At 39.3% G+C, this 22928-nt stretch overlaps 3 protein-coding genes across 3 annotated transcripts; all 3 read right to left on the bottom strand.

Moving 5' to 3' along the window:
- Positions 1–686: 686 nt before the first annotated feature.
- LOC308093346 (uncharacterized protein) lies at positions 687–4120 on the bottom strand. The gene is made up of 2 exons (XM_080439679.1): positions 3807–4120; positions 687–1086 (listed from the first exon to the last, which is right to left on the bottom strand). Exons 1-2 carry the CDS (start codon positions 4097–4099, stop codon positions 828–830), a joined length of 552 nt encoding a protein of 183 aa, XP_080295805.1. The 5' UTR covers positions 4100–4120; the 3' UTR covers positions 687–827.
- A 4282-nt stretch (positions 4121–8402) lies between these two features.
- On the bottom strand, positions 8403–12890 carry LOC308093912 (uncharacterized protein). The gene is made up of 6 exons (XM_080440307.1): positions 12822–12890; positions 12019–12072; positions 11247–11496; positions 10654–10982; positions 9982–10547; positions 8403–9855 (listed from the first exon to the last, which is right to left on the bottom strand). Exons 1-6 carry the CDS (start codon positions 12849–12851, stop codon positions 9612–9614), a joined length of 1473 nt encoding a protein of 490 aa, XP_080296433.1. The 5' UTR covers positions 12852–12890; the 3' UTR covers positions 8403–9611.
- Positions 12891–15379: 2489 nt separating this feature from the next.
- On the bottom strand, positions 15380–22061 carry sdr39u1 (short chain dehydrogenase/reductase family 39U, member 1). Its single transcript, XM_080440059.1, has 6 exons — positions 21948–22061; positions 20639–20745; positions 19726–19808; positions 17685–17806; positions 16891–17043; positions 15380–16092 (listed from the first exon to the last, which is right to left on the bottom strand). Exons 1-6 carry the CDS (start codon positions 21961–21963, stop codon positions 15665–15667), a joined length of 909 nt encoding a protein of 302 aa, XP_080296185.1. The 5' UTR covers positions 21964–22061; the 3' UTR covers positions 15380–15664.
- Between the last annotated feature and the right edge of the window lie 867 nt (positions 22062–22928).

Here is a 22928-nt window from a genome sequence, read left to right as displayed (position 1 = left end):
TCCACATTAATGATCAGTAACCTCCTAAATCCACTTAAGCTGTATTTGGGTAAAGTCATGATAATATAAGGACACATTCAAGTATTTGACGATGTATAAAGTCACCATACCGACTTTAATGAGGCAGTATCGTGTTTAAAAAAAAGAAAAGAAAAAAACATTTCCTGAAAAGTTAATATTTTGGACATAGCTGGTTTCTGCCTGACAGAAGAGATATGGAAGTAAAACCTCTGATAGAGTATTAAAATAATAATGTTCACTTAACCCATTAAGACCTGAGGCCGATTCTACAAATGTCTTCTAAATCAGTAGTTGTCAAACTTTTTCGTGTCAAGGACCCCCAAAAATTATGTGTATTTGGCTGTGGACCCCCATCTGAAAATGTTTTGTGCCAGGGACCCAGAAGAGAAGATTTGTGTTAAAAAAAAAAAACGAAATTGTTCCAATTTTTTTTTAAACTGCTGTTCTAAACCACTGTTCTAAATCCTAAGAGTTTTCTGAAAAACGTTGATATTAATATCTATAAAAAAATTACACTTTCCCGGTTTTAATGGGTTAAAATGTAAATCCTCTATACTTAGCAACAGGGGTCCACCAGGGCTATACTACCAGGGCTCCTTTTCCCCCGCTACACACCCCCCAAAAATGGGGTAGCTATGATTCATGTGGTAAAAAAAAAACAGTATTTACAATTTGAAAAAAGAAACGGTATTTGCAAATAGACAGTGTAGGAAAAAAACATTTAACAGCATTTAAAAAATGTAATCATGTGGATCCAATGGTCCATCATTGTGGTATACGTGTGTACACTTGAAGTTCATCTAAAATCAGACAGCCTTCTTCTTCCGAGATGCTGTGGACTTCGGTCGAGGGCATGTAATGTTTTTTGCCTCATCAGAACAGAATTCTCTGATCTTCTCAAAAAGATAGCTGTGCCTGGCCATGTTCACTCCAGGTGGAGTTTGGACAGGAAGGTGATCATCTGCGGAGGGGCGGACATCAGGGTTGCACAGCAGCTGAAACTCCAATGGTTCTGCGTCACAGTGTTCTCTGGCCATAACCACACCAGGTCTCTGGGCATCAAAGCTGTATAGAATATAAACAGAATAGAATCAAGATAGTTAATTTAACCCATGAAGAACCGGGAAAGCATCCGAGTCATTTTAGATTTGAACCACTTTATCCATTATTTTATCCTTTGGCTATTCAAAAATAGCAGATATATAAGCTCATAGCTCATGAAGTGAGCTTGTAGATCTACCACAAAAAAAATTGAAAATCTTTGAATATATATATATATGTATTTTTAGAGCTTTTTTACTCAAATCTTTGCATCTGGGGGTCGCTGGAACAAAATATTTTCGAATTTCCGATTTTTTGAAAAGGTTTGAGCATTATTACGGTCTTATCCCCCCAGTAGCAGCTCATACAACGGACGTTTCGGCCCACCGGCCTTCCTCAGCGTATATGAGACATGCAGACACTTCATAAATTACACAATTGTAAAAAGACTACAAAGCACATTTTAAATACCGAAATATACACTGTATCACAACTAGAGAGGCATCAACACTTATTTTCGTCTTATAAGACGCATAACTCATTGCACTGAAAGGTGTGACACATTTAAATATATAGCAGCACTCTTTTTCTGCTTAAAAAAGGCACAATTCCATAAGAAACAGCCAAGCAGTAATTCTTCATTAAGCCCTTTAGGGTGTTCAGTTTGTAGGGTGTGTCCACCACGCCTCTCTCTGTAACAGAAATCTATCTCGACCCCCACCTCTTTTTAACGGCTGTACTGCCTCTATACCCTGGAACCTTAAAGAGCAGACTTCATGTCCCACCGCATTAAAATGTCTAGCCACAGGCGATTTTTCATCCTTGTTTGTAATATTACTTTTATGTTCTGAAATTCTCACTATGTTCTCGTTTGGTTTTACCCACATAACAAAGGCCACAAGGGCATTTTAACAGATATACCACAAACATAGTTTTACAGGTGATGATGCTCTTGACATCCATTTTGTCACTACACCCGTGACAAAGTGCTGAGTACTAATGTAGAGAGAGCTTGAGAGAAAGAGAGGACTAGCTTGTTAACTCCTAAGCCTGCTCGTGCAGGGGAGTCGAAGATGGTTTTGTCCACAACTTATTCCCCTTTATGTACTGATATTGAGAGTGCCGTGAAGAAAGACTGGTATGTGTTATCTAGTGATCCCAATCCCATTTTTGCCAAAAATGTAAGACTCTTTAGTGAGAGCAGACTGTTATGTTCCACCGCAACATTTTATGTCCGATTTGCCTACGGGCAACTTCCCGTGTTTTAACTGTGTTCATTGTAATGCAATGATCAGAGGTAATCATGTATTACACCCACATTCAGGTAAAAAAAAAGGATGTCAAGAGCATCATCACCTGTAAAACTAAGTTTGTGGTATATCTGTTAAAATGCCCATTGTTATGTGTATAAAACCAAAAGAGAACTTAAAGTGAGAATTTCAGAACATAAAAGTAATATTAGAAACAAGGATGAAAAATCGCCTGTGGCTAGACATTTTAATGCGGCTCTTTAAGGTTCCAGGGTATAGAGCTAGTACAGCCGTTAAAAAGAGGTGGGGATCGAGATAGATTTCTGTTACAGAGAGAGGCGTGGTGGATACACACCCTACAAACTGAACACCCTAAAAGGCTTAATGAAGAATTACTGCTTGGCTGTTTCTTATAGAATTGTGCCTTTTTTAAGCAGAAAAAGAGTGCTGCTATATATTTAAATGTGTCACACTTTTCAGTGCAATGAGTTGATTATGCGTCTTAAAGACGAAAATAAGTGTTGATGCCTCTCTAGTTGTGATACAGTGTATATTTCGGTATTTAAAATGTGCTTTGCAGTCTTTTTAGAATTGTGTAATTTAAAAAAAATCTGAGTCTGTCTTTGAAGGGGTGTCTAGGAACTAGACAAGGTTTTTATAAAAAAGTGTTCCAAAAGTGAAACAAATGAATACTGTTATTGTGTTGTTTTTCTGTGTTTTTACCCTCATGTGGAAAAGTGTGTTTTTTCACCTGCAACCGCTGTGTGCGAGGCACCAAGGTCCCCTTTATAAGTGACACATGTCTGTATGTCTCATATACCCTGAGGAAGGCCGGTGGGCCGAAACGTCCGTTGTATGAGCTGCTGCTGGGGGGATAAGACCTTAATAAACAAGATCCTAAATGGACTAAAGTGAGTGCTGGTATTCCTATCTATGAAACTATGTCCGCCTGAACCGTGCACCCGGTACACATGTACTTGCTTGCTTCTTTCTCTTTCAAGTCACCGCTGACATAGAAACATACGTTTTTCAGAAAACGGACCCATAAACATGATCCTGGTGTGTTTTTTGTGTTTTATCTGTATTTTTAGATTTGTATCCATATCCTCAGAGACTATGAGTCATTTGACTCATAGTCTCTTTATCTCACCTTATTTCCTGACTACAATGTAGACCACACCCCCACGCAGCCTCCCCTCCCCACAAGGAAGGGCAGTGCCCCAAAGCATTATGGTCATTGTAGTAATGCAGCAGTCCAGTCAAACCCCAGTCAAACACACATACTTCTATATTTTTCTGGCCATAGGGTGCAAATTTAAAATGTTGCTACTGTTATCTACTACAAATATTATTAACATTGAGTGACTGTAAGTTCTTCCAGGGGTGAAATGCTCCTTTAATGGATTAATATATGAACTGCTGTCACCAAGTGTGATTTTCCCAAAATGTTCATAAAATAGAATAGCTATAATGTACAATGCCAATGATAATTACCTGAAGTGCTGGTATCTCTCAATGTGAGGGAAACGTCTGAAGTAGCTACATATGTGCTGGTTCCAGTCATAGGTTTCAACGAGCACGGTGCCATCCTCCAGTCCTACAAGCTGGGGAATGTTTAGTTGCTTCTTGGGAGTGCTGTCCCTCACAACCGCAGCAATGTCTGACAAAGTCTGCAGTCTGGTCTTCCTGAGGACCTGCTTGACCAGTCCAAAGAGCAAGTCGGGGCCAGACATGTCGTGGCCTACAGTCCGGAAGTGGAGGTCCAGCGTCAGGTGAAGGTTGTGCATCGTCCGCCAGGCACAGTACCATAGGAAAGAATTGTTCTTGTATACCTCACTGCTATGAAGGTCCACATACGTTTCTCCAACTCCATAGTTGTTGAAAAAATGATGTATGAAGTTTATGACTGCGTGCCTTGGTACCATTACTTCATCGATTATATAACTCACTTGCTTCGGCATCCCTCCACAGCAGACACCAAAAAGTTGACACTTGCGTGGAATCCAAAAATACAAGGGCCCGGGCTGTAGAGGGTCAGAAGGGAAGTGCACCTGAGAGAGGAAGAATCAGAAAAATAAACATCTGCATACCATAGTATTGTGTTTAGTAAAAATAAATCAATGGTATTATCATAATTATGTTCACCTGTTGTGCATAACCAAAACTGTAGCTCATAGTGATCTTCCTGCTGGCAGGTCTGGAGGGGCCCAGAGACAGCTGAGAATCATCACAGATCATTCCACATTTAGCATTCATCTCCTGGTACAACAAGTTCTCCTTTTCGACAAGGGCGAGATGCTCCTGCCGCTCACGTATTATTTCGCATAATTTTAACCCATCCAGCAGGTTGGCATGAAACAGCTGCTTGCTACTGTGGCACTGCAAGCACAGATCTGTCTGGGGTTCCTCACTTATTATCTGAGGGAGGAAATACTCCCACATCCTTTTGAAGTTGATCAGATCAACAACACGCCATCCTGCAAAGACAGAAATGTTATGAATACCAACCTTTCCACATAATATTACAGTTTAGCATTTAACCACATGAATCCTAGCGTCCTGGGAATATTATATACAAAATATGAATATATATATATGTGTGTGTGTGTACACACACACACACACACACACACACACACACACACGTAAACATTTGGTGATAATGGCAGATCTACATGCTCACTCACAGCTAAGTAGCAAAGTAGTTAACATAGCATTAGCAATACAATCATCTTCACTTTATCCATTTATACGTTGGCTATTCAAAAATAGCAGCTATACAAGCTCACAGTGCGGAGCTTGTAGATCTGCTATTTTTTGGTAATACTTGAAAAATATCTAAACTGTTTGGAAAATGTTGAACAATTTTTTACCACAAATCTTCTCTTCTGGGGGTCCCTGGCACAAAATATTTTCAGATGGGGGTCTGCGGCCAAATACATATCAATTTGGGGGTCCTTGACATGAAAAAGTTTGAAAACCACTGTTCTAAAACAACATTCAACTTTCCCACATACCAAGCTTTTTCGCAGCATCTCTGTAGAAACCCCACACTGTGGCTTTGTTAAAACTCAACGGCAGCTTCCACGTACTCAGCTCCTCGAAGGGGGTACGAGCAGGGTGAAGTCCACGCAGGATAACGGAGTGGTCCTCTGCATAGTTCAGCATGAACCGCACGGCTCTCATCGCATCCTCCTCAGGGATGTGACTGAAACCGAACGACTCGAATTTTTCCCCCTCGTCCATGATGATTCTAGTTAACATGACGCGAGCTTCTTCCATCTGGCAGAAAAGATGATGATCCATCTGAAAAGATTGTTTCACAGACAGAGTTGGAGACAGACTGAACGTTCTAGTAGTAATCAGAGAGTAAACAACAGCATGCATGCACTATGCTGCTTTATTTATGCTTGGTCCAGGCTGGGAGGCGTGGCCTTAACTTCTGACTGGATCAATAGAGCACCGAAGTCCTGACGTCACTCGTTCATCCCCAGGTTTGCGGAAGTAATTTCTCTATGGAGAATAACATTGGGTCATCTTAGAATCGTCTCATATAAGAATTGTGGTCCAAAAATAAACACCGCGTGTCGGCGTTATTGTCAGGGAGGAGGTTCTGTATAGTTTATGATAGTCAGTCACTTATATTTGATACAGTCTGTTTCTGGCGAAAATGTAACTAATTTGGCGGAAGTAACATTAGCGTTTTCTCACCGTCAGTTGATGCTTCATATCCATAAGAGTCAACCCGCCGTGGTCATTTGTTTATTTTTGGAACACAGTTCTTATTTGACGCGATATTAAATACGTCTATGGGATTCAGAACGGGGGTGGAAAACTGCGAACCAGGTAGACAAACAAAGGATGTGTAAATGACGTCAGACTTCGGCGGTCTATAGCCAATGAATAACCAAATATGCTAATCAATAACGCCCACTTCCTGTTTAATTATTTACATTGTAGTCAGTCATCCCAATAGCCCGCTTCATTGTCATTGCGGGTCTCACACCAGCATTAAGTGATTTGCATTATAACAGTCCACTCCAATGGCCCCATCGCGTTGCCATGGGTAACGCCATATGGGTAGGCTAGAACAACGAGGAAGACCCCTTTTAATTAGCACTTTAAAGTGTGCCCAGGAATGTAACGTAGAAGTGTTATCACTCCTTCTAGACAAAACAACAGTGGTGGGAAAAAGTACTCAAATGCTTTGCTTAAGTAAAAGTATCAATACAACATTGTAAAAAATACTGTTACAAGTAAAAGTCCAGAATTCAAAATGTACTTCAGTAAAATTACAAAAGTGTTGTACTCTACAATATGCAATATTCTTACTTTAGATGTTCAAACTTAAACAACAAACGTATTAAAACAAACCTTTTTCTGCCACTTCGTCTTCAAAGAGGAGGTGATTGTGTTACCACATCTGCCTGCTCACAACACACCATATAAAGAGTTCCGGTCGGAAACATAAATTAACTCCCAAACACACAAAACAAACCAATGTCCAAGGTACGTCATATAAACAATAAATAAAATAAATAACGTTATAGCATAATTATGGCAGCTAATATAACTGTGCAAAAAAAAAAATATATATATAAAATATCAGCGTTTAAACAAAGAACTCCATTTAAAATTGTATTGAAACTGTATTTAAAAAACTAAAATAGTTTTTAAGAGTAACTGGTACAACTATGTAGACTGTGTTTTTTGTTTTAATTGACCTTGTGTGTGAGCAAATTGGGTCCATAAAACTGCTATAGATGAATCATGTTTGATTGATTGAATACTTTATTAGTCAGAAATGTAAACAGCACAAGCAGGCAGTCAAACATACTGACTGTATGGGCTCAAAGGAGAACACAAAAAAAGTCATGGGGACTTGTTTCCATTGTGGTCCTATGAATTCAATTCATCAACATAGCATAAAAATAACACAAACATGCATTCATTATGATTTCTATCATTAACATAAAATATTCACATCTATGTCTTGAATCAGAATCGGCGCTAGCAGGTATAATTTCAGCTGTGAGGATCATCCTTCTCTAGCCAGAATATTCTAAATGGATTAAACTATATAGTATTATCTATAAAAGATGGACAATCAAATGTGCTCCGAGTAATATTGTTTGGTTAAATTGGTTTAATAGGTTAAAGCTCTATATTCTGAGGTTGGGATTCAGTCGAATGGGATTCTTTGAACAGGCTTTTACCTGGCCTTAAAGCTGAGCTATGTAACTTTCCTGTTTTACCCCCAATTTGAACCCAGGTCTCCTGGACAAGAGCTGAATTTATTTGACCACTGAGCTATTAGAGCCTGCTTGGTCTGGGGAGAAATGGAATTTTGACCTTCAAGTCAAAAACAGGACCGTGTCCAACCTAGACACAGGATCTAAATGTCTCAATAGAAGAGCAGGGAGACCAAATACAACCACCCCAATTGTACAAGTTACATATTGCACTACTCTACCATACAGATTGGACAAAATAAAATTTTATTAACTTTGTATTAACTTCAAGTCTATAAAGAGCTGGCTGAACAGCTGGACATAACAGTCAATACGTTGAGCAGGTACCTTTTACAGTTCCTTAGTTGTTCTTTGCTATTTTACTTGGCAAAATTTTTATTATTATGGATTATATTTTTCTGTATGTCTCTGCTAGGTTTTTTGTTTTATACTTTTTACAGTACAAACATATGCACATTTGTCAATACAAAATTCAATAATAAATTATATATTTTTAAACTCTTTATTGTCAGTTGTGTTGCAGTATTATATATAGCCTCATATACATGACAGTAGTTACATTTGCAATAGTTATTACAATATTTTTAAACCAAAGCAAACCGTAACATAACAAAGCAAGACAAAGAGAGAGACAACTCAAAATAGGCAACCAAATTATCAGACGATAAGAACTTATAAAACATTAGAGAATTGAATAACTGTGTAGCTTAAAATAATCTCTTTTTTTTAAGGAAGGAAGAGGTTTGGGGTGGGGGTCTGCGATGTTTTATCTTTGGCAACCGTAGGCAAATTAGTTACATCTTTTTCTTTTTCATTATTTGCATAGCAGGGGACCAGCTTTTCATATATTAAATTATGTGATTTATTCCATACTATATAAATATTGAGTATTTGTTCCATAAAAGGAGTCTCCCCCAGCTCTTTAATGAGAAAATACAGTTTCAGGTGGGTAGCCTACCAAATTTCATTCAGTCAGGGAGAGAACCTCACAAAGATAATTTAGTTCCAGTTCCAATTTTGTCTACTGCTCATTAATTTGTTTCATCACTTCCATTTTTTTCTTTTTAATCCTGTATGAGTTCTCTCCTACCAAATTGGCATCCCAACCTCAACATGTATTTTCTGAGAGCTATGATAGTCTATACTAAACTCCTCGAAAGAACGTTGTCAACTTAACTTCGGTCGATGAATTCTCCCCTTCAATAATAGCAAATGGTATTGTATTTTTGTTGTCATCGTTGATTACAACAATGTATAACTTGTAAGGATCGTGCAATCGTGGAATGAGCAACACAGCTAAACGTGTGGGTAGCGCCCCCCAAAAAGTTGCCAAAAATGTTTCTGTTCGTTATCACTCTCGTTTTGAGCGACCTGCCAGCACACACCTGTGACTGGCACCTGAGCATGGGTCCTGAAACTTTGTTGAGTTTGTGTATGCTCCAAGCAGCAACACTGCCCCATGGAACGATACCACGTTTGTCTCTTGAGGATAAGGCCCGTGCAATAGGGCAAGTGGAAGCTGGTGTTTCGTTACACAGAGTGGAAGCATTATTTGGTGTCAGCACCGGTACCGTTTCCAAACTTGGGACCAAGTTCCGTGAGACTGGTGAAGTCAAAGACAGACCGTGAAGTACAAAAGCAAAACAAAGCAAACATTGTATAAACTGGGAGAAAAGTATTATTTAAACATGAACAATCTTCACTTAAACCTTATACAGTACTTCGTTGACGGGGGCCAACCAGGGCTCTATACATGGTCCGCTCCTTTGTTCCCCTCTTCAGTCTACACACCAAATCTTTTGACCAAAGATTGACAATCTACAAGCTCGCAACGGGTCACAATTGTGAGCTTGTAGATCTGCTATTTTTTGCCACATGTTCGCCCCAAAATACTAGGAACCCTTGGATTCATAGGATTAAAAAGGAAGGTATTGAAAAATATATATTGGAAAAAAAACTAACATAACTATGCATACATTTAGAGTATTTTAAATATCATCTGATCTATCATTGTGGTATATGTGTAGTGTACACACTGAGTGTAAAGTCAGGCTGAGGACTTGTAGGCTGGTGTAGGGCATGTGATGTTTTTTGTCCCCACATCAGAACAGAATTCTCTGATATTCTCAAAAAGATATCTCTTCCTGTACATGCTCAGTCCGGGTGGTGGTTGGACAGGAAGGCCATCTATGGGGGGGCGGACATCAGTGTTGCACAGCAGCTGAAACTTGACCTCTTCCGTATCAGACTGTTCTTTGGCAAACATCACACCAGGTCTCTGGGAATCAAAGCTGTAATAGAATTGAAGCAGATAGTTCATTTAATATATTGCCTAATGCCTACTGTCACCAATGTGCTGTTTGCATAAAATGTTGTAAAATAGAATAGCTATACTGTACAATGCCAATGATAATTACCTGAAGTGCTTGTGTCTCTCAATGCTTTTGAAGCTTCTGAAGCAGCTGCTCAGGTGCTTGTGCCAGTCGTAGGCTTCAACAAGCACGGTGCCATCCTCCAGTCCTACAAGCTGGGGAATGTTTAGTTGCTTCTTAGGAGTGCTGTCCCTCACAACCCCAGCAATGTCTGACAACGTCTGCACTCTGGTCTTCCTAAAGACCTGCCTGAACAGTCCAAAGAGCAAGTCGGGGCCAGACATGTCATGGCCTGTAATCCGAAAGTGGAGGTCCACCTTCAGGTGAAGGTTGTGCATCGTCCGCCAGGCACAGTACCATAGCAAACAATTGGTCCGGTTTCCCTCACTGCTATGAAGGTCCACATACGTTTCTCCAACTCCATAGTTGTTGAAAAAATGATGTAGATAGTTTATGAAGTTTGAGGCTGGTTCGCTTGGTAACATCCCTTCATCCATTAGATAACTCACTTGCATCGGCATCCCTCCACAGCAGACACCAAAAAGGCCACACTTGCGTGGAATCAAAAAATACAAGGGCCCAGGCTGTTGAGGGTTAGAAGGGTAGTGAACCTGAGAGAGAAAGATAGAAAAAGAGCCGATACATTGAAATCACATCTGCATATCATAGTATTGTGTTTAGTAAAACAAACAATGGTGTTATGATCATTATTTTCACCTGTTGTGTATAATCAAAACTGTAGCTCATGGTGATCTTCTTGCTGATGGGACTGGAGGTGCCCAGAGACAGATGAGAGTCCTCACAGACCATTCCACATTTAGTATTCATCTTCTGGAAAAATGACCTCTCCTTTTCGACAAATTCGACATGCTGCAGCCGTTCCTGTTCAATGACTTCTTTTAACGCAGTCGGCAGCATGGCACGAGACAGCTGCTTGTTACCGTGGCAAAACAAGCACAGCTCTGTCGTGGGTTCCTTGTTTACTATCTGAGGGAAGAAATGCTTCCACATCTTTCTGAAGTTGATCAGATCAACAACACGCTCTCCTGCAAAGACAGAAATGTTATGAATACCTTTCACCACAACATTACAAAAAGCATTTAACCACCTGTCCAGTCCTGGGCATGTGTTATAGCCGGAATATAAATATATCAAAAATATTAATATATCAGCAAAAATAGTTAAGCATTTGGCGAAAATGGCAGATCTACACACGCTCACAACCCATTGTGAGCTTATATATCTGCTATTGTCACTATCTGGCCTGAAATGAAGTGTATGGTTTGATAACATTAAACTTTTCCACATACCAAGCTTTTCCACAGCATCTTTGTAGACACTCCAAACTGTGGCTTTGTTGTAACTTATAGGCAGCTTCCTCGTACTTAAGTCCTCAAAGGGAGCACGACCAAGGTGAATTCCACGCAGGTTGATGCCGTGATCTTCTGTGTAGTTCAGTATAAACCGCACAGTTCTCAGAATGTCCGCCACAGGGTAGTGACTGAAGGGTAGTGAGTCCTCCATTTCTAATTCTCCACCGCTGATTGATTCTACCCACAGCTGAAAGATTGTTCACAGCGGTTGTTACAGACTGAACGTTCTCTAGTCATAGTAGTAAACGGAAAGTATAAACAGGAGCATGCTATGCTGCTTTATTTATGCTTGGTCCAGGCAGGGAGGTGTGGCCTTAACTTCTGGATCAATAGAAACCAAAGATGCTAATCAACCCCCCCCCCAAAAAAAACACACCATTATAACCAACCATCCAAGTAGTCCAATTTATTGTTGCCATTTTGTAATTTGCATTATAACTGTAGTCCAAACCCCGTTTGTATAAAGGCTGCTCTCCACCAAACAGACTACTTAAGTTTACACTATACAGACTGGCAATCGAATCGAATCACATCTTCTCTCCAAAACACGACATAGTTCTTTGTCTGGTGGATTCATTTTTGGCGCAATCACATCATTCATTCATCCAATGAAAGAAACATGACAGTAAACATATACTGTATATATATTTTACAACAAACACAAATTCCATAAATAAATGCACATTTCAAAAAGGAAATGGGCTAGTACCTTAAAAGCGGTCTCCTCTCCATACATCTGTAAGCACATGGGTCCAATTTGCAACTGTACACAAACAGAAAACATATTATTGTATGTCTGTCTCTATGAATTGAATACCCAGGACCACAATGGGGCTGGTCGGCCCACAAAGTAAAATGAACTCATGTAATTGGGCCCACTGGCGTGTCTCTCATCAGATCTACAAGCTCACAGCAAGGCGTTGTGAGCAAGGGGCAAGTTTACTTGAGTATTGGAGGTTAAAGTGGATAAATGTCTGAAAACATTAACAAAACATTCATTTACACTGATCATAGTGCTGTCCAACAAGTCTATGAAGCAGTCTACGAAATCAATGAAAAGGTTTGCAACACAATGTTATACAATGGGGGTCCCCTGCTTCATCTCTCCCTCAGCTAAGCGGTCCTTGGTCGTAAAAAAGTTGGAGACCCCTGCTATAGAGGCTATTAGCATATTTATAGAATGTGTAGTTTTGTTTTACTCAAGGCTCCAGAACATGGAGGGTGTTTCTTAGTTAAAGTGGGGCATCATGTGTGTATGTGCCTCCACGGCCCGGAGCGGGGCGGTACTAGAGTATCTGCACGCCGGGTTGTGGTGGGCCAGTCTGGGCCACAATGTCAAGGCCGAATCCCAGTCCCCCCCAGTCTAGCCCTGCTTTTAGCATTGTATAATCAATCCTACCACTGTACTATTTGCAAACTGTTAATAAAGTATGAAGTTCCTTCAAACATATAATATTCTGTCTTATAGTCGTAAACTTTAACAACAAACTTAGAAACACACAACAAACCTACATTCCCTTCGTCATCAAATGAGTGCAACATTTTGCCTAAAAAGATAGCTGGTAGCTCGAGCTGTGTTGACCGTCCCCGTCCCCCTGACAACACACTCCTTACAAAGAGTTCCGGATGCATAAACGCAGTGGTGGAAAGTGGAAAGACAAGTGATCAGTGGTGGAAAAAGTACTCAAATTCTTTACTTAAGTAAAAGTACCAATACTGCAATATAGAAATACTCCATTACAAGTAAAAGTCCAGAATTCAAAATTTACTTGAATAAAAGTACAAAAGTATTGGCATCAAAATGTACTTAAAGTACTAAAATACCCTAAGTATAAAATAGGGCTGAAGTGGTTAATGTATTTTTCATTAAATCATAATTTATATCTGAAAAGTAACTAGTAACTAAAGTTTTCAAATAATTGTAGTGGAGTAAAAGTACAATATTTGCCTCTGAGATGTAGTGGAGTAGAAGTAAAAGTATTGGAAATTGGAAATACTCAAGTAAAGTACAAATACCTAAAAATGTTACTTAAGTACAGTACTTAAGTAAATGTACTTAGTTACTTCCACCACTGTTGAGGGACGACTTTTAGAATGATAAATAAACAACGCAGCAGACGACATCACGAGGAGAAATATATGTTTAGATTTATAACTGGGTTTGTGGGATATATTCTAAGTGCTCCGAGCTTCCAAAAAGAAGTAGAGACTGGATCGGGGAATCGGGGATCAATTCGGTTTGTGGTTCGCAGATCCGGTCGAGAGCGGATGCGGAAGCGACCTGTGTGTGTGCGTCCGTGCAAATGACCGGATACAGTGTGCGGGCTTTAGACCAGATCTGAACACGGGCAGTAAATAGAAACCAGGCAAACAATAACACTCGTTAACACATAATGTTTTCATTCGCCAAGACGGCCATCTGGAACGAAGCCACCGAAGAGCACTTCGTCAAAAGGATCCAGGAGAGGACAGCTCTGTCTATCAGTACGACATGACTGATAGATGCTATGCCAACAAAGTGGTGAAGTCTAAACTCTGGCAGGAGCTCGAAACTGAATTTTCTCTGCCAGATAAAACATGTCGCCACGAAAGGTGACTGTCACGTTTTATAGATGATGCTCATCAAGATCATCATCTCTAAATTGTTTTGCTTTTAAAGCAATGCCAAAACAAACCATCCACATGCATTTAGAATGTAAAATGGGTGGGTGGGCTACACTGTATAGGGCGGGCCTTAATTTAAACTTGCCTAATGCATGTTGAAATTAATTTTCAAAAACTGCAAATAAAAAAACAACTGCCTTATCAGTCCCTTTTGTAACTAATACAGTATTTTCACTACCATATCATGGCAGCCGTTGGCATAAGTTAACGCATAAGCATAAGAGACGCAGAGCGAGTAGACAGAAATTGTGCCATCTTAAAATAAGCATCAGAGAGGACCAATTACAGGAAGTGCTTAAGAGTAATTGAGTAAATGTACTAGGGTAACTCTCCACCACTGGACTATACTCACTCACTCAGAGATTCCTGAATTTATAGACAGTATAGGTATTGCTTTGAGGCCTCTGTTGTACTTGTATTATAGAGCATTATTTCATTTGTAAAGCACTTTGTAGATCATGTTTCAGAAAGTTGCTACATAAATAACATTTTATTATATATGTTGAAATGTGGCCGTTTTTTGCCAAGTGTTTACATCATGAGAAAAACCACACTGATTTCCTAAAAGAATCCCACCGGTGAGGTCCACAGGACCACTGACTGTTGAGGTAGTTTTATGTCATTGCAGGCTCTGTAGGCTCTGGCTCACTGAGGTCATTAAATCATGTAAAGTCCTCCTTTACTGTATGAAGGAAATTGGGATTGCATACCAATACATTTACAAATGGTGTGCGACTGTATGTTGATGTTATTTGATGAAGAAAACTGACATGAGCTAATATCCAAGATTACATAGATATCGCTTTGGACTCAGAGATCTCCTATCTTGTTCTATGCTGTGGAACCTGGGAATGTCCACAGAGTACATCAGTACCTTCAAGCACATTCCACATGCAACAGTAAGCGGAAATACATTTCTATGAAGCCCATGTCTATAATACATTACAATCTGCTTATAACAATTCATAATTATACTGTAGGTGTAAGCATTCATAGCCAAAGTATTAATGGCATTGCTTTAGGGAAACATATGCTTATAAGTAACTATACAGTGTTATAAGCAGGTTATAATGCATTATAGACAGAGTGAAACTCTTCAAAGAAATGAACACTCAAATAAATAAAAAAGTGGAAGGAAGGTGGATCAGATTCAGATGGCAGTGCTAATTTCTAAAATAAAATTAAAAAGTTCCTATCGCCTGGTGTTGTATGTGGTCCTCAGAACAAAGGATTTTACTGTATAAATGTAATGTAGTGATATTAACTATATTCAGAATCATTACATACAGGGGGCAAATACTGCATATCGTCGATGTCGGGCAGAAACCTTGTATCTCCATATTTCAAATGTGTATGTTTTTTGGGGAAAAAAAACATACATGAAAAAAAAACATAAAACATTTTTGTGTCACTTAATGCCTGTTTGTATGCAAGAGCTGGCGAGAACTTCTGGGAACTCAGATTACTTAATGGCCTACTTCGTCGCACAAGAGAGTCAAGCAAAAGTAGTAAAATACCCGATCAGCAACTTGTAGATCGGATATTTTTACTAGTCTATTTCTGAAAATGTTTGTTACATTTCCTGAAAAGTAACGGTTTAGGACATACAAGGTTTCCAGTTTCACCCGACAGCTCAGATTAAAATGATGTCACACAAGTCAAACTGCACTTTAGCATCTCTCCCTATTATGTTAACTCCCAACAATCTCTTTAAGGGCTGAGGACAGATCTGGGTATTTGTACCGAAACCCAGACTCCAGAGTCTTCTCGGGCACTACTTTTTGTCCCTGCGTGAGGACCACGGCTCTCTCAGAGCCCATGAGACCATTCATGACAAAGCCTGGCACCGGGAAGATGGTGGGCCGCCTCAGGACGCGACCCAGTTCTTTGGTGAATTCGTGGTTGGTGTACAGCGTGGGGGCAACTCCGTTGAGAATTTGAGGGTCTGGTGAAGGCGTGTCGGGTGAGGGCTCCAGGGCATGGGAGATGATTCCTGCTAAGTCAGAGACATGAATCCACGGAAAAGGTTGTCTCCCAGATCCCAGGGTGCCTCCGAGGCCAAGCCAAAAGGGCAGCAGCATTTGCTTCATGGCGCCGCCATCCCGACCCAGCACGGCTCCTGGCAGTAGGCAGGAGAACCAGAAAATGTCAGGTAAGAGCGCACACACGCACACACGCACACACACACACACACACACACACACACACACACACACACACACACACACACACAATAGCCCGAGTTATTCTCAGTTGCACATGGGTGCTGCACAATGTAAAAGCCCAACCTACAAGATCACAACGCTTCGCAAACGCATTTTGAACTAAAAATACACCTTGAAAGATACACCTTCAGGAGGCTGCAATTCGAAAATGGCCCCTGTCTAAGTCTTAACCTACCCCCCCCCCTCCTTCATTTTCCTCTTTTGTATATATATATTTTTTTCTCTCTTCATACCAGTAACCTGAAAGCTGATTGTATGACATTCTGTATAGTAGTGTGTATATCTGTCTGCCTCTTATATGTCATCATGATTTGTGTGCATGGGGTTCACATCTTAAACAAGCTGCGTGCTTAATGAGAGTTCCAGTTTAGTATACCTTGTATTGTGAATTTGTACTTCCATGTACTGTTATGTACTGTCATGTATTATTCTCATGTCTTACTAAATAAACTACATCATTCAATCAATCAACTTGTAGATCTATTTTCGGTGACCAACACCCGAGTGCAACTAAATACAAATCAGGCTTGAAATAATAAGCCACAAGAAGCTGTGGTTTACAGTGATTTTAGAACAGCTCAGCCAATCATGGAATGGAAGAACTATTATGTGTAGTTTATTATATAGCAAAGTACTGGAAATCTTGTACAATAATACAATAATACACTTAGAATTGTGCAGTTAGTTCATACCAGGTCTGATGACCACTTGTTTAGTAGCCTTGGAAATATCCTCTGGAAGACGCCCTGCAGCTTCCCATTCCTTTACCAATGTTGACAGCAGGTCAAAGGGCGTCCATTCACTGTCTTCTGAATACTGAGCTGTAAGACTGGGCTTGTAGCAGGCTGTGGGTCAAAAGATGTTTAGATAAACTACTGCCTGCATCATCAAGGACATACTGTAGAAAGTGTAAGCAAAAACAAAAAGCAGCTTAATATAAAAACTGTCATAGTTGAATACATTATATATATATATATAACATTGAAATCCTCAGTGTTGACCCCACTGAATTTGTTTTTGTATTATATTTTTTGTGTATTTTTTTTAAATTCATTTTAAATCTTTCTTTAGTAATATATATATTCTACTGTGTATACTTTATTTATTTTTTATTTTTTGACATTTCATTGCAATTGTGTCTTATTTGTTTGTATTGTCCTTTGTTTTAATGGTACAATGAGATACCAGGGTTGTGGCTCTTTCAGAGCGGGAACTTTGGGGGGGTGGGAGGGGTAACATACATTCACTGTTTTTGTATGCCCTTTGTTATAGACCTGTATGTGAAAATATAAAATAAAAAAACCTTGAAAAAAAAAAAAAAAACTCAGTGTTGATTTTACTCTGAGAGCGTACAGATGGAACTAAACTTTTGGTTCCATCTGTACACTCAGAGTAAATTAACACTCAGGGCAGTGTATAAGCTACTGTACAACTAAACATGTGTCATATATACACCATCCATGATGGCATTTTGACAGTGACCTACCTACGCCTGTTACCAGTACCCAGGAGTGTGGGGGGTTGGGTGAAGCTGCGATGGCTTGTGCCAGGGTCTTTGTGGTGTCGATGCGACTGGAGAACAGATCCTTCTTATAACTCTCATTCCACCTGAAAACAACAAGACCAAGTAAAGGCACTGAGAAACTCTAAACTATAATACAACTTTTCAAGTAGAAAAAGGCGAGATAGCTCAATTAATGGCCCATTTATACTCCTGTTCACAACGGATGTGAATGTACATACAGTATATGTTCAGAAACACAAGCGGCATTGCTCACAAAGTCACAATCAGTGTTGGAAAGTAACTAAAGTAATATGTAACTTAAAGTAATATTATTACTTTTTCCCAGTAACTAGTAATGTAACTAATTACTTTCACGTTTTGAGTAATATTATTACCTTTACTTTTTTTCAAAAAGTAACTTATTACTTTTTTTCACGAGCCTTGGTGGTACTCTGGGTTTGAGTGTGTTTATTTGATCCTGTGTTGTTTTTGGTCAATTGATATAATAGTAGACTGGTTGGGATCCAGTTGCTATGCAGGCTGCTTGCTGATCCGGTCTAGAGCGGATACGGAAACGTTGCGCACTTGTCTATGTGTGAATTATCAGCTGCGGAAGGGCGGGCCTTAAAGGATCTACACCATGAATTTAAAAAAAATATTTGATATTTAATATCATATGGTGTATGTCCCTCAAACCTTTTTCAAAAGGTTTGAGCCTAAATCATCACTCAGATATACTCATCCCAAGTCAATTGTCTCTGGCTTATACAGCACTTTCAGCTGCAATACCAAAACGTCCTCTTGGGCAGGGGGGGGGCTACTGAGCAATTCTGTCTGGCCAGCATCAATGCAATGGCAATGCAAGTGATGTCACATGCATTGCCATTCTAAAATGGCCTGTTCAGACACGCCCATTCTGAAAATCTCTGAAATGAGAATGAATGACTGAATGTTAAAAAAAAAAAATTCATGGTGTGGCCCCTTTAAACCGGATCAAACAGTGTTGCCATGTCTGCTTATTGATATGTGTTGCTATGGGAGCCTTTTTATTTTTGTATTTTATTAGAATACATTTTTTTAATAAACAACAGAAGTTGTTCATTTAGTCTGTAAGTTATGAATTCATACACAGTAAAAGTCTTAGTGTTAATATAATTGAAATGAGTGTACAAATAGAACCAAATGGACCCGTCATGTGTACAGAACACTTTTCAGAGTTAAATCAACAATGAGGATTTTACAATGTAGGCTGCAGAAAGAGAAAAAAAACAACTGCTAATGTTGAAAATGCAAAGTCAGACTTTTGGGGAGAAAGGATGCAATTACTGGGGGCGAGAGAAAAAAAGTAACTAAGTAATAAGTAACTAGTTACTTTTGGCAGGGAGTAATAAGTAAAGTAACTACATTACTTTTTAAACAAGTAATATGTAATAAGTAACATATTACTCTGTTGTAGTAACTATTCCAACACTGGTCACAATACATGTCATACTTATTTAATGTTTCAATGGAGGTTCAACCAATTTCATCCACTAGAGGGCAGGATAGGGCAACACAAAGATGGCAAATGAACCTCAATTTGTCTCTTTCTTCACTGTGTTCAATTTGCTGTCCATCTAGCAGAGTTTCACGGTTTCCTGCAGTATTGCACCTTATGGATGCATATACATTTAGGATCCATAAGCTTTCAGACAATATGCAGAAAGACCGATGGCATGAACGCAGAGGGAGGCTCAGTCCATACACTGCATTAATTTAATCTGTATCCGTATTTAGCATTGAGTATCAATGGGCCTTATCACAAACAAACAAAAATAAATACAAAAATATATTACAAAGACACCATTTAGTCTACATTTGTAACATCAAACAAATTGCAGCCCCAAACCGCTTATGATGACCACATATTATGTGGCCTGGATGTAAATGCAAGAAAACACATGTTTTCTAACTTTTCTTACAAGCAGGTGTAAAGACAGTTCTGTCTTCAAAATTTCAACTAGTTTTCCGGTTAGTACCTCACCATCTAAGAGGGTTCATAAGGTTCTCTCCTGCCAGGTTGACAGCGCCCTCACATGGTGGGAGGCCCCCAGACTCCAACTCACCCTATAGAAACAATGAGGCGCAATGTCAACAAAGTTGAACGCACCGCTGCACTTAGAATAATTTCATTCATCATGTACAACCCAAAACACTGTATTGATGGCTTTGCGGAAAAAGTCACGCTGACAAACTGCCCTACTAAGGACAACAGCACAATGCAAATCGGTTAAGCAAGACACTTAGAAGGCGAGCAAAAGCTATCATTCTACAATACACTTTAAGTCAGTCAGCATGGTCCAGCTACAGAGGCGGTGGAGTGCCAGTGTGCCACCCATTGACTGTATACTACCTCATCCTTTGGAATCAAAAGGAATTCCCAGGTTTAGATAAGACTCTTGCCCTGTCCCTTACATGATGATGATGCCATCGTTCTGGGATATTCATGTAAAATGCTGAGATCGTTTTGGGATATAAATCTATCTATGTATGTATGTACATGATGCTGCTATCGTTCTAGGATATTAATCTATATGCTGTAATTATTCTGGGATATGAATCTACTGTATATGTATGATGCAGCTATTGTTCTTGGATATAAATCTATCTATGTACGTACATAATGCTGCTATCATTGTGGGATATGAATCTATGTCTATGTACATGCTGCTATCATTATGAGATAGGAATCTATGTACATGCTGCTACCATTGTGAGATATGCATCTATAATGCTGCTATCATTATGGGATATGAATCTATGTACATGCTGCTATCATTGTGGGATATGAATCTATGATGCTGCTAATATTGTGGGATATGAATCTATAATGCTGCTATAATTGTGGGATATGAATCTATCCATGACCAAAATCACTTCTATGACATCATACTCACCCACGTGATTTTTCCTGGACCTGGCTGGCGAGATATGACTGTGACCTCGTGACCTTTGTCTCGCAGCAAACGTGTCAGCTCACGGCCCACGAAGCCAGACCCCCCTCCTTCAAAGGGAGATAGGAGGACAATGAACACGATTACAAAGAAATAAAAAAAGATGCCACGTCCAACAACAATTCATCCTCACTTTAAAGGCAGAGTAAGTGAAGCAAAACTTTACAAAAGTATGTTTTGGTCAAAACAAAACGTTTTTTGTTAAAAAGGTAAAAGCACTATATTGGCTACATTGCTATAGAGTGTTTGTTCAGGATAACAGGGGTCCTCCCATCTCTCCAGCTCTTTAATAAACAGAAAATACATTTTCAGGTAGGTGTCAACATTTCAGCCAATCAGGAGAGAGTAGCCTATACTGTAGCTGCAATTTTGTCTGCTCATTTCTTTGTGTCATCACTTCCAATTTCACTTGTTTAATCTGTATCCTGTCTGAGTTCTCTATCCTGATTGGATAAAATTGGTATACCAACATGAAAATGCATTTTCTGTTTATTAAGCTGGAGAGACATGGATCTGTTACTGAACAAACACTCTATATGGCAACGAATACTATCAGAATATAGAGGTATTTAACACGTATTTTAACTAAAGAAAATCACTTGCCCTACCTTCAAGAAAGTCTCTTATTGGGACAAAAACAATGCAACACTCATAACAAACATGTCTGTTTCACTTTTTTGTTTGTTTGTTTTATTGATTGAATACAATGCTAAAAGGATTGAACCCAAGAAAGCACTATGGCTTGTTTCCATTGGGGTCCTCCTGACTCCTGTGTATCAAACTTTGCAAGCCCATTGAATGTACCTTTAGTGTCAACAGACACTATGGAAACAAGCCCACAATGGAAACAAGCCCCTATAGGGCTTTTTGTGTTATCCTTTTAACAATAACTGTAAACCGTACCTGTACAAATTGTTAATAAAGTGTTCAATCAATCAAAAATGTCCTGTTTGAGTTGTAATGACACACACACTGAAACAACTGGATGGGTGTTATAACAACGACTGAACATTCATTGACACACATAATAAGCAACACTGCTAGAGGTGATACTGTGAAAATAGCAGATCTACAAACTCTCAAAGCAATGCCCCGCGACGCGTTGTGAGCTTGTAGATCTGCTATTTTCGGTGCGCGACACAGCGCGCAACCAAGTATAAATGAGCTGTTACCAAACACACACTGACCTTCCCTGCACATTGAGTCTGGGACTGAAGCACATATAATCACAACAAGAAAAACATTCACATACCTATTAATACCCTCATGACCACAGACGTCCCGGTTATAATGTTATAATGGGTCGCAGTAACAGTGTAATATTGTACAGTATGTCCAGACTGTCCTGTCTGAGCTCTACTGCATGTCTGATTTGGACCTGCTGTGTTTCCGTAGCCGAAACGTCTGTAAGAAATCCAAACCGGACGGTGTTGTTCGCCATCTTGGTGAGGGAACATTTTCAAAGGTGGGCACCAAGGAAGAGTGGGCACTTTGGTGTTTTTTTTTTAAACCAAAATTAAATATATATATATATATATATTTGGAAAATCTTTTAAAGTAAAGTATACATGCTTGAATATTCGACAATTAAGGTCTAATATTTCTACTGTAGCTACAAAACATACACGGTACATCATTATCAGACTTAATTTTATCCTTCAACCTCATTGTTATGCCCCAGAATGACTGGATATACAGGTTTTGTTGCAAGTTGTAGCTACAGTTTTTTAAAAAGATTTTCCAAATATATATATATTTTTTTTAATTTTGGTTAAAAAAAGAAGAAAGCTAATTTAACACCAAAGTGCCCACTCTTCCTTGGTGCCCACCTTATTTATTTTTTACATTTTTGACAAAATAGTGTGTGCTTTTTATACTAATTTATATCAAATGCACTGGAAAATTAGTTTTCAGTTGTTTTACAGCCAGATCTACTTTCCTTTCATGTATATGTATATATATATGTATATATATATGATTAATGTATTTATTTTGGTGTGCTTATATAGTCTGCCTAGAGACAGTGGCAGAGAGCCACAGACCAGGCCGGAAACGGGAGGTAGGACAACAAACACGTGGTTTTGATGAAGCCATAAATACAGCCGCAGCCTCAAAATGTGTCTCTTCTTTTCTCTGTCTGTCCTCAACATGCGGTGGACCGACCGCATGTGCTCCTGGTGACGATCCCACATGTTCCTGTAACCGGTAAGAACATGCTCTATTAGATCACTTT

Source organism: Gymnoscopelus braueri, assembly GCF_963280865.1.
Source record: "Gymnoscopelus braueri genome assembly, chromosome: 10".
NCBI lineage: Eukaryota > Metazoa > Chordata > Actinopteri > Myctophiformes > Myctophidae > Gymnoscopelus > Gymnoscopelus braueri.
The sequence above is the reverse complement of the archived record's forward strand: the minus strand, read 5'-3'. Positions and strand labels throughout refer to the sequence as shown.